General features: G+C 36.9%; 1 protein-coding gene across 1 annotated transcript; it reads left to right on the top strand.

Annotated features, from left to right (window-relative positions):
• Positions 1 to 5157: 5157 nt before the first annotated feature.
• On the top strand, positions 5158 to 9995 carry LOC125222474. The gene is made up of 10 exons (XM_048125113.1): positions 5158 to 5730; positions 5821 to 5958; positions 7157 to 7345; positions 7671 to 7808; positions 7900 to 8021; positions 8117 to 8249; positions 8342 to 8471; positions 8550 to 8629; positions 9075 to 9206; positions 9381 to 9995. Exons 1-10 carry the CDS (start codon positions 5275 to 5277, stop codon positions 9606 to 9608), a joined length of 1746 nt encoding a protein of 581 aa, XP_047981070.1. The 5' UTR covers positions 5158 to 5274; the 3' UTR covers positions 9609 to 9995.
• Positions 9996 to 12219: the final 2224 nt, after the last annotated feature.

The raw sequence follows: 12219 nt of genomic DNA, 5'->3' as shown, positions 1-12219 counted from the left end.
AAATGCAAATCTTTATTTAAGATTTTGCAAATAAAAGAAAGATACACCTCCACTCACAAGAATTTATTTACGTATCAAATATCTGTCATAACATAATCACTATAGGATTTTTGATAAGAAAGCCTACTGATATGCAATTATGAAACTAGTAAACCTATCCAACTTCTCCCCTTTATCACACATATATATATACCTCAAACTTTCCATTTACAGCCACCCATCACTATCATACCCCAAACATTTTCCACATAGCAACAACTTTCAGGAGACATAAGGAATAACAGTAGGTGTTCCAGATCAGCCAAGTCGTACCAACACTTTCTGGTCGTACCAACACTTTCTGCTTCCTACCTACTAAGGTAATCTCCAAACCTTTTTACCTTCTTTAATGCACATACATTCACACTTGAAACCTAGGACTTTAATAGATGCATTAGTCAACACCAGGATCCACATGACTCCTTATAACAAATATTTAGAACCTCAGACTAATGGAACATAAGGACTAAGAGTCTTAAAACAACTAACTAAAGCATAAACTGGAACTCATCTCTAGGAAGTGATCTGCCAAATCTCCTCTAGCAAGCTTCGACACTCCGTCGCTGATAATGACACCTTCACACAAAAATCCCTCACTAAAGTCGAAATGTTTACGAATTTATATAGTCAAATACCATAAATACCCGATTTTTTAAGCGAAGAAAAAAAAATCTAGATAAGATAAGGGAAAGAACTCTTTCTGCTGGAGGACGGCGAACGGTGTAGGTAGGCGTAGGGCCGAGAGGGGCAGCGATGGCGTAGATTATGGCCGAGCCACCACCGGTGCATGCACCGTGGCGGCGGCGGAAATCCCGAGAGAGGAGATCTGGGGTTGTGGCGACGGTGGCAAATCGGGGAGGAGGGGGAAGATCCGGAGGCAGCGGCGGACGGCGGTGCTGGCGGGCGTGATGGTGGCCCGGCGCGCGCGCAGCGACAGCAGCGGCGATGGTGGTGTGAGCGTGGTCGAGAGAAAGAGAGAAGAAACGAGAGTGAGAGGGCCGCCGCCGGCGACGGCGGCGGACAGCGATGCTGAAAATGGTGGTGGTGACGGCGGAAGTGAGAAGAAGAGGGAGCCGCTCATTGTGTGAGGAGAATTAGGGATTTAGTGGTGAAGGAGGTTAGGTGTGATTGTTTATATGTGGGTCTTTTCTTTTATTTATTTGGACTATAGAATAATAAAACACCCCAACCCATCCCACAGAATAAGTTAAGTTCTAGTAAAGTGATTAGAAGCCCATTTTCGAAAATTTATTTAATTAGGCTCCAGTTTTTCTTAAAAGAGATCTTGGCCTACCTTTGGAGATAACTCTTTTCGGAAGAAATATTAACCTTTCATCAGCCTATGTTAAGTTTTAATTAATATTTTGTTGCATATTAACTAATTAGTGTAGTTCCCTCTTCTGGCGAAAGGAGAAAAAAAAAGAGACAGGGAGAGAAATTTGAATTTAATATCAGTAAACTAACATGTACTGAATTGATGCATTTGTGGAATTTAAAAGAAGGAATAAATAGTGTTAAGTGCATCCTTAGATTGCTACATCTTTTTATTTGAAATTTAAAATAGCCCAGCATTTATTTTCTTCTTTCGTAAAAAAAAAGGGGGGGGGAACTTACAAGGAGTATAACACCGAGTAGCAAGGAGTTAACACCTAAAAATCTTGAAGACGTACAAGGTGAACTTTTCTATCCTACATACTAATGTGGATAAAAATAAAGTTATTTTCAAATGATTGTGAAAACTCGAACTCATGTTCGTTGCTCTTTTTTTCAAATAATATTGTCTTGCCATAAATGTTTTGTATGATGCCTATCTGTTGTTTATTTTGGCGTGAGGCCAAGTGATTTGTGAATCGAATTCGGGTCCAAGTAAGGGTGGTGTCCCTACTCGGACTAGTGTACACAGGAGACCTATGGCCAGAGGGCAGGTCTGGTGACCGAGGAAGGTGGCCACCTTCCCGGCACAAGAATGTTGATGTGACCGTGAGAGAACACCATCTCTACGGCACAAGATGATCAGATATGGCTAAGTACAGGAAAAGGGCCCAAATGTGAATATTTTTAGTAAGCTCGGATCTTTTCAATAAAACCCCGAGTGTTACTGTGATAATGGTTTGACAATAATTTTTAAATGTATATGTGTATGTTTCGGCAATGTGTTCACTGAGTACTTTTGTACTCAGCCCTGCATGTATTTCTAAATGTGCAGGTTGAGCAGTGGCAGGGTGAAGTGAGTGATGTTGATCCACCAAGAATAAACTCTCGGAGGTTCATGTCTCCAAACATGGAACCGAGTTCTTTTGCTTCCGCGGTGCCTTTTTAAAGGCAACGTTTCTCCTATCTAAGACTCTGATATATTCTATTTTGTTTAAGACCTCGTTAATTTGAATAGAACAATCGCTCGAGTCTACACGTTGTGTTAAGTACCGTTTCCTCCATTTCATATTGGATATTAAATCGTCAACTGTCTTTTACTTTTGTTATTTCCCCCACTTCTTTCCCCCTCTTCTTCTATCCCCCCCTTAGTCACGGTCCCCCAAGCTAGATCATCCTTAATCAGCTACGGACGTGACATTTTGAATGTAATAAAGAAGGATTTATCTTTGCACTTTGCTTGTTATCACACTTTTTTTCCTTACACGTGCAATAAGTGTCATTACACCTAAAGTGTCAAGATAATAGTTTTCTAGTTGCATTTATACATGTCATAATATGTGGATTTTCTAGTAGTGGCTCACCATTATAACTCATTAAACACTAATAATAATAATAATGTGGTTTCATTACCCTGTAACACTACTTTAACTACCTTTTTTTCTCTTTTTTCTTACTTTACCAATTGTACATTCATATTCGTGTCATTTCAAATGCACATATTTTTATTGGACAAATAGAGTACATTTATACAAAGACCTAATAAACAAAAATTTGTAGAAGAACTAAGAGCATGCACAACGGCAGCTCTTGACGTAAAGCAACTCGTGTCGTCGGCACGGCCAAGTGGGAGCTCGCCGTTGTGCTCATGCCGACGGCATTCCGAAACAACCATCAACTATAACCCCAAAAGAACTAGATTCCGTAAACAACACAGAGGAAGAATGAAAGGAATATCTTATCGAGGTAATCATATGTGTTGGGCGTAACGCCCCCTCGCGGTTGGGGTCGATTTAATACTTTTTTTAAAAAAAAAATTAATTCATAAAAAATCGGAAAAAAAATCAATTTATTCCCAAACTTCCCAAAATAGAACTGTTTATGACCGTCTTTTTTTATAAAAAAATTATTTATTTCTATTTTTTTAATCTCAAATTCATCGAAATCTTTTATAAATACCCTAATTTATCACCTAATTTTTCACATCAAACCAAACTATCTTTCAAATATTTTTTCAATGGGCCAAACCAAGCGAGATGAAGGGGATTAGACGGGTCAAACCAAATTTCCCCCGATTCTTCCACAACTATTTTATTTGGAATGTTGCACGTCGCTACAGTGGCCGACCCTTCTCGTATGTCACCATCATAACGAGCGACACATCAACAAACAATTGCACTCCTCATGTTTCATTTGAACATGCCTTCACGCCACTGTCGTCGTCGCCAGAAGAGTAACTTTATACTCTTTTTTCACAATGATTTGAAATTATATAATTTTTAATGTGCTTTTTAATTTTTAGGATTTAAATTATGAAAGTTTTAATTTTTTTAGGAATTTGTAATGCCAATTTTGGGTTTATTAATGGAGTTTTATTATTAGTGAAATGTTTTTAGTAATTGTAGTTTAAATTGAATAATAAAATAGTATTATTCATGAATAGTAAATAGCATGCTCTTGGGGAAAGATAAGAGCATGGTAGTGGGTGTCGTGACTTAGCTATGACTTAGCTAAAAGTAGAGAATAAAATATGAATAAAAGTGGGGTCAGACCCATGAACAGTGAAGAGCATGCTCTCTATGGAGAGCGTTGTTGTGCATGCTCTAATGAAACCAAATGTATTCCAAAGGTCTGAAGATGTGTTTTATTCCCTCCTTCAACCATTCAAAGAGCCCGTTTGACTCGACATGAGTTTTAAGAAAATTGTTTGACTTTATGAAGAAAAGTAAAGGGAGAAAATTAGTGGAATGTGAAACCTGGTTTTAGTATATTAGTTTTATAATGTATTTTAGTGAAAAAAATTAGTGGAATGTGAAGTCCGCATAATAAAAGTGGAATAAAATAAATAGTTCTATAATGATGGAAATTTAAAATAACAAAATGATTTTTAAAGGGATATTGGCACCTAATATCATGGAACTTTTAAAAAGTTGGGTTTTCCCACGAACTTTGAAATTAGCAAATAATATCACAAACTTTACCCCGAGTTTGTTATTTCCCACCAATGAAAAAATTCTGGCAAATAATATCATGATACTGATTTTTTTTGTAATTTCTCGACAACAACTTCAAGAGTTTCAAGATTTTCAATCTTTGAGAATAGTTTTTCTTAAAGCGCATCCTTCAAATTTGTTCTTCAATCTATTAATATAGTCCGAATTTTTTCACTGGTGGGAAATAACAAACTATGGGTAAAGTTCGTGATATTATTTGTCAATTTCAAAGTTCGTGGAAAAAATCCAACTTCTTTAAAGTGCCATAATATTAGGTGACAGTATCCCTTTTTCAAATGGTGAATGAATAGAGTACTACCTCCGTCCCGCTAATAGTTAGAGTCGAGATAAAGTAAAGTAAATATGATAATAATGTATATACGATTCTCTTCTAAATTATTCTCTATCTTACTTTACTTTCTCTTCACTTTAACTATTTATTATCATTTTCGCCAAACAATGGCAAAAAAGAAACGCCTCACTTGTAATGAGAACGGGGGGAGTATTATTTAAAAATCCACAATTCCATTTTACATGTAAATTGTAACTGAAAAGATAAAAATCAATGCCTCGAGATATTCTCCATAATTAAAATTATCAAAGTGAAATAGATAAAATTGGAATGATATCCAGGAAATTGCGCAGAACTTTCTAATTATTAGCCAAAATAAGTAGGTGAGTGAGTTTAGGGATCTGACTTCTGACTACTACGATCCACGTTTGGATATTCAACTGTGGCAATATCGTAATTAGATAGAACAGAGAGCCCAATTAAAGCCAACCACCATTATTTACTCAGACTCTTCTCATTTCCATTCTCCGATCCGCCACCGTCTGATTTCCCTCAATTCGATCGCCTCTCTCTCTACCAATGGAAGAAGACAAATCATTCTCCGAGCCAATCAGCCACTCCGACGACACCAACCACGGCTGGCAGAAGGTCACCGCCAAGAGGCAGCGGAAAAATCAGAACAACAAAGCCGCCGCCGATTCCTCCAAGCTGCCTAACGGATCCGCAATCGCGCCGGATAAAAACAGCGTTTTCAAGGGCTTGGAGAAGCACGCCGAGGACCGCCGCCGGAAATTGGAGGCGCAGCGCGCCGCCGCGGTTTATGATGACGACGACGACAATGTGAGATCGAGGAATAATCGCCGACGGGATGAGGACGAAGACGATCTCAGCAGCGATGCTGATGTTAAGAGCAATGCGGTGGAGGTGAAGAAGAAGGAGAAGCAGAAGAAGGTTAAGAAGCCTAAAGTTACTGTGGCCGAGGCTGCAGCTAAGATCGATGCCGATGACCTCGTCGCCTTTCTTTCTAGCGTTTCGGTATTTTTCTGCTCTTATTGGATCTGATTGTGTTTTCAGTTTTATTGGATTTTAGAAAAATTGACTATTTTTTTTGTGTGTATGTGATAGGAATCCTATGAAGGGCAGCAGGATATTCAGTTGATGAGGTTTGCAGATTACTTTGGGCGAGCATTTTCTGCCGTCAGCGCTGCGCAGTTCCCGTGGCTTAAGTTGTTCAGGGAGTCTCCCGTGGCGAAGATTGCCGATGTGAGTTGGTCAGGGTTTTATATTATGTGTTTTTATTATCAGTTATGCTTGAAATTCGGAGTCTTGAGACAGTCAGATGGTTTAAAAAAAGATAATACTAGCATACATTGCATGCAGCCATAAGTATGTATTCTGGTCCAATTAATTGACATATCTTTGTGGAGCTTGAAAGCAAATGCATTTGTTAACTTACAGGCTGAAAATTCGAAATTTGAGAATCATCCTGTTTTTATCACTTATATGTTAAATTGTACTATCATAGACGGAGCCAGAATTAAGAATATTCATTTGATTTTGATGACAAAGAGATCTTTAATGGCTGTATCTGCTATTTGAATTTTCAGTGCTATCATTTTCTCTTGGTTGATCTGAAAAGACTGGACCTTGTAATTGTATCATAAATGGAGAAGGGTTGATTTCCACCCCTGTCGTGGACAGAGCCACAATTTAGAATCTTCATTCGCTTAGATAACAAAGAGGTCTTCAATGGCTGTATCTTGAATTTTCAGTGCTACCATTTTTCTCTTCGTTCATCTAAAAAAACTGGAATTTGTAATTTTAGATGTACTCATTTATATGTTTAATCAGTTATGAATCTAATGCTTGGTTAAAGAATCTATTTCTATTTTCACTAATTTTTATTTTTCATTGGTGTTAGACCAAACCATGTTAGTCATGTTGATATTATACACTTGCATTTTGTAACAGTTAACTCTCTCTATTGCTGTGTGAGGGCCAGCTTGGTCATTTATAGTCCAGCATTTTTACTTGTTCATGGGTTTGCTAAGAGGACTTGTTCAGCTGTTCAATATGGTTGAAAGTTGTACCCTTTTGCAAGCAGTTGTTTGTGTCAAGGGCATGCTTGCATACTCTGTTTATGCTATTTTTTTTCTTCTTCTACTAGGATGATTTGAACCCTAAACCCTAAACCCTGCTTATATAAAAAAATTTCTGGTGGAAGGATTCAGGTGCTTTATTGAAAATTTATTTAAGCTTGTATGATGATATTCCTTTAATCACCATATCATTATTTATAATTCCTTAATTTGGTATTCCTAAGATCTTAATGATAGTATCATTTACTTGTGCTCAATGTGTTTTTATGGGCTTTTATGAATGTTTTGAGGATATAACGGATTACAGCCTTACAGGAGCCTACTAATTTTTATCTCCTCCTCCTCCAATTTTCTGCAAGCAGGTCCCGGTTTCTTACATCTCTGAAGCTGTTTACAAGGCATCAGTTGACTGGATCAATCAACGTTCTTATGAGGCACTAGGAACCTTTGTGGTCTGGTCATTAGATAGCATTCTGGCAGACTTCGCTGCTCAACAATCTGGGAATAAGGTTTCAAAGAAAGGAGTGAATGCAACATCTTCAAAGTCTCAGGTAAACTTAAAAAACTTTTTGTTGATTGCTAGAGCAACAATTTACTGAAGACTGTTTTGGCATCTCCATCCTGTATTAAATATCTAGTTTGCCTGGGATATTTTCTGGACATTGATACATTTAGTTTTCTGACCTTCTATGCATTTATACGTGCAAGCTTGGTTTTCAATTTATGATTATGCCTGTATTAGAATTTCAGGATAATTGTACTGGTAGTATCATTTTATGTCTTGTCACCTTACCTATGCTATGCAGATTATCATCAATTCAGCAGTTTTTCTCTTATCATATAGCCTGTCTATTTACGATATATTTGATATTTCAGGTTGCTATATTTTTGGTTCTAGGAATGGTATTACGCCGGAAACCCGATGTACTGATTAATCTGTTACCAACATTAAGAGAAAACTCGAAATATCAAGGGCAAGATAAGCTGCCAGTTCTAATATGGATGACAGTGCAGGTCAGTTGTTAAATAGTTATCCAGTTAAAAATGCTTTTGTCATTGTCTCCTGTGGTTCCATATTCCAAACTGAAATGGACCCTTTTTGTAGGCAAGCCAAATAGATATATCTGTTGGATTGTATCTGTGGTCACATCTGATTTTGCCAATACTTGGAGGCAAATCTGGATCTAATCCACATACTAGGGACTTGGTTTTGCAGTTAGTAGAAAGGTGTGAATCTTGAATACCCTCTCAACACTTACAGCTTATGTTGCTTCACTCTGATTTATTTTTCAAGTGATAACATCCACATGTCTGTATATCAGAATTGTAGCTGCACCTAAAGCTCGTAGCATATTAGTAAACAATGCTGTTAGAAAGGGTGAGCGCCTAATGCCACCTGTTGCTCTTGACCTGTTGTTACGTGTAACATTTCCTGCACCTCATGCCCGAGTTAAGGTAATAGAACTTACTCCGGAACTTTTTCCATAATAAATTAGTTGTTGGGTTGTGTTATCTTGTCATGTTTTTTGATAATTTCTGTGTAATAGGCTACTGAACGATTTGAGGCAGTCTACCCACTTTTAAAAGATGTTGCTCTTGCTGGTTCACCTGGAAGCAAAGCAATGAAGCAAGTGTCACTCCAGATACAATCTTTAATTGTGAAAACAGCTGGAGAAGGTAGAACTACTTTATGAATGTGTTACTGAGAGGTAATTAAGAATCTATGAAGAGGATTGACGAAATAGTGCTTTGTAGGAGTTCCTGCACTATCCGAGGAAGCAAGTAGCATCTTTATATGGTGTTTGAGGCAGAATCCTGATTGTTTCAAGCAGTGGGTAAGACTTAATTGCTTTTAAGGATTCTAATATACTCATGCAAGACTTAAGCTAGAAACTCACCGCAACAATGTTATACTCCCTCTGTCCAAGCTACTTACACCATATTCAATTTCGGGCTGTCCCAAGCTACTTGCACCATTCCCTTTTCTGCAAAAACTTTATTCTCCCTCCTGCTTTATTCTCTTCCATACTTTATTCTCTCTCCACTTGGCCTTTAACCATCAACTTCTTTTTCTTAAATCCTGTGCCCAAAAGAAATGCCTCAAATAGCTTGGGACGGAGGGAGTATGAGATAGTTTATCTTTTCTTGGAAACATGTTCTTACAGGGTTTCTTCCTTTACCATGCCCTCAATTTCCTTTGATTGTATGCTAACCACTTATATATTTTCCTCGCACTGGGCAGAGACCTGAGTCACTGATTCTACAATTTGATTTTCTCAGGAGAAGATTTATGATGATAATATAGAGGCTAGTGTTGCTGCCTTGAGGAAACTTGGTGAGAATTGGAAGGAGTTTTCTTCAAAACAATCTTCTCTTCAAGTCAGGGATACGTTGAAGAGTTTCATGCAAAAGGTTTGCAACACATTTATCTTCTGCTGAGCTGTTTTGACTTGTTATGTTTATGTGTGAGCCTTCTCAAGTTAGTCCAAATGTAATTTCTTTGACTTAGTCAAGACATTCATTGCATACGTCATTGACTAGGAAGCTGAAAGGTGTCTATCTTATTTCTATTGCTTCAATTTACAGAATGAGAAAGCCTTAAATGGCGGAGCTGATGCTAAACGCCAAACTTCATTCAAAGATGCTGATAAATACTGTAAGATAGTATCTGGAAAGCTTTCCAGTGGGCATGGCTGCTTGAAAGCTACGTTCTTTACTCTTACGGTGCTGGCTGTGGGTGCTGCCGTTGTGTTCCCAAACACTGATGAATGGGACTTCAACAAATTGCTTGCTGAAGCCCAGAAATCATTCTGATCAAACTTTTACTCCTTACTCTGAGTTGGATATATAGATTTTCTGGATCTCCCAGGTTAAAACTAATTCAAGGTGGGCAAAATAAAGTGGCGGGAGAGAGAGAGAGAGAGAGAGAGAGAGAGAGGTGTTTGTGCAATAGCAAGCCTGATGATGAGTTTTACGAAAATATAATATTCGGCGTGTAAAAGAGGGAAAGTTTGATTTGAACATATGGACTAATTTTAGTTTTGTTTCCTGGCTAGAGTTAGAGATATAGTCCTTGATGTAATCAGCACTAATCTCAGCTGTTTGCTTCATGAGCACACAGAAACCATATACTTTCCTTTTCTCCCTTTTTGGATAGAGATTTTATTCAAGTGTTTATCCAGAAGTGAGCGTTTTTTCTTCTTTTTGTGCTTATTTTGTTTCTTGCTCGATTTTTTAGCCGTGAGAGGCGAACTATGCTTTTGAATGTGGCTTCGAAGATGTAGAGAGCTCATTGGTCTTGAATTTGTTATGCTACAAATTTGTGTATGGGCAATGTTATATTTTGATTTGAACTAGTATGTGTATGAATTAGGTTTAGTAGACCTAATTTCGAAGAATGCATTTATAAACAGGAAGCGAGCAGTGTTGTATATCTAGACTAATTTTGTGGCATTGTAATTAGGTGGTGGTTGCACCCAATCCATATTGGTAGGTAGGTTGTGCAAAGCTCTGGTTTTGTTCTGATAGTACTAGTATTTTCACTCTGTAAAACACTTTTTTTTTTGTTTTTTGGGAACTACTCCCTCCGTCCGCGAATAGAAGTCCCGTTTTTCCATTTTGGTCCGTCCACGAATAGGAGTCCCGGTTCATAATTACTATAAATGGTAAAGAGGTCCCACATTCCACCAACTCATTCTACTCACATATCATTTAAAACTAATATATACAAGTGGGACCCCTATTCCACTAACTTTCTTCCACTTACTTTTCTTAACATTTCTTAAAATCCGCACCAATAAAAAATGTGACTCCTATTGTTGGACGGGGGGAGTATTCTATAGTTGTACTTCTGTTGATAGTGAAATTAAATCAAACATATTAGCTGGGGTGGGCCGATCTGTTTTAGGAAGAATAAATCTACTTTTTTGTATTCATGTTCATGGCATGTGGGGTAGTAGGAATCTTGAACATGCAGAGGAATAAAATGAAAAGGTGTTTCTAAGCTTGTTATAGTTTAAGCAAAGTAAATTCTTTCCTTATTCTTGTGGCTCAAGTTATCTAATTGATTGAAATTCTGGACTCCAGTTTGCGCATTAAAGACTTATGAACACTACTATGTTCATACGAAGAATATTATCATCACACAAATAACACACAAAAGTAATGATCTATAAATAGACACCAACAAAACAAAATGTAATGGCCAAGGGGGAATATCTGTAGAAACTATACGTATTAAGATTTAAAAATAAAAATCATGGGAAAATTATAAATTATTGAAAGTTAATATATTTACTAACCTTATACTCCCTCCGTTCCTTATTAATAGAGACATTTTTATTCGGTACGGAGTTTAAGTATAGTGTGTTAAATGGATGGTGAAAAAAGTAAGAGAAAATAAAGTAACAGAGATGAAGAGAGAAAAAGTAAAAGTAAAAGGAAGGATTACTTTTTGGCAAAATAGAAACGATTCAATTAACTTGTAACTTCCCAAAATATAAAAGACTCTATTAACATGGAACAAATAAAGTATTAAAATATGTTGAATGATGCCTGAAATGGTAAAATATGAAATATGACGAAGGAAAGTATGTCCTTCTGAATTTTTGTGTCGGTGCTGTTGATTTTCGCCATGAGTCAGTTGACAGTCGTTCGGTACGACTCCTCCAGTAAATCGTTGGAGTGTTTTTCAATGATTGCTAGTAGATGCCGAATCGAGACTTGTGCATTTTCTTCTTACTATAAATTTCATTGTGGTCGGTATTGACATGTAGGATGAGACGTTGTCTATATTCTCATCCGATTAATAAGTTCTTTAAAAGATCCATCGAACTATGGAGTGAATGAGTTGACATTGTATGGAGAATGGGTAGTAAAGATACATGTCGATTGTGTTGAAGGACAGTGTACAAGTAGTGACATTTTCCTTTGGAATTATGATTAAGAATGGTTTAGGATAGTAGATACTCCGAAGTAGGATAGCTGACATTTATAAAATGTAGTACTATGTGCAAACAAAAGAGTTTGCGATGTGTCAGATACTCCAAAATCGTTGATGTAAAAAGCAGTAAAAAATCGCACATTCTATATCACAATGTAAACCACTTTTACAGAAACAACTAGAAGGTATCTTGTAGATTATGATTTTTTTTGTGTGTATTTACTTAAAATATTTTTATATAGTATTGTAAGTAGGGATGTATTATATTCCTAATTTTTTAAATTGTTAACTCTGCTAATTCATTAACACGTTTAAATACCAAGGTATTTAAGGTCGATTTCGTAAGATACCAATGTTTAAATGTAACTATGCTAGAACATAGACTAAAATTATAAGTTTTTAGTATTTTTGCACTATAATTTTTTAATTTTTTTTATGTGACTTCAAATCTCAAAAGTAGCTAAATTTTTCATGCTACCTCCG

This window comes from Salvia hispanica, chromosome 4 (genome assembly GCF_023119035.1).
Source record: "Salvia hispanica cultivar TCC Black 2014 chromosome 4, UniMelb_Shisp_WGS_1.0, whole genome shotgun sequence".
Classification (NCBI taxonomy): Eukaryota; Viridiplantae; Streptophyta; class Magnoliopsida; order Lamiales; family Lamiaceae; genus Salvia; species Salvia hispanica.
The sequence above is the reverse complement of the archived record's forward strand: the minus strand, read 5'-3'. Positions and strand labels throughout refer to the sequence as shown.

What these genes read in the sequence shown, in the direction of transcription:
- LOC125222474 (XM_048125113.1), top strand. Translation starts at nt 5,275, where the DNA reads ATGGAAGAAGACAAATCATTCTCCGAGCCAATCAGCCACTCCGACGAC. An exon ending in TAATATGGATGACAGTGCAG is followed by an intron (nt 7,809 to 7,899) that starts GTCAGTTGTTAA and finishes CCCTTTTTGTAG; the next exon opens with GCAAGCCAAATAGATATATC. An exon ending in TGAAGAGTTTCATGCAAAAG is followed by an intron (nt 9,207 to 9,380) that starts GTTTGCAACACA and finishes TTCAATTTACAG; the next exon opens with AATGAGAAAGCCTTAAATGG.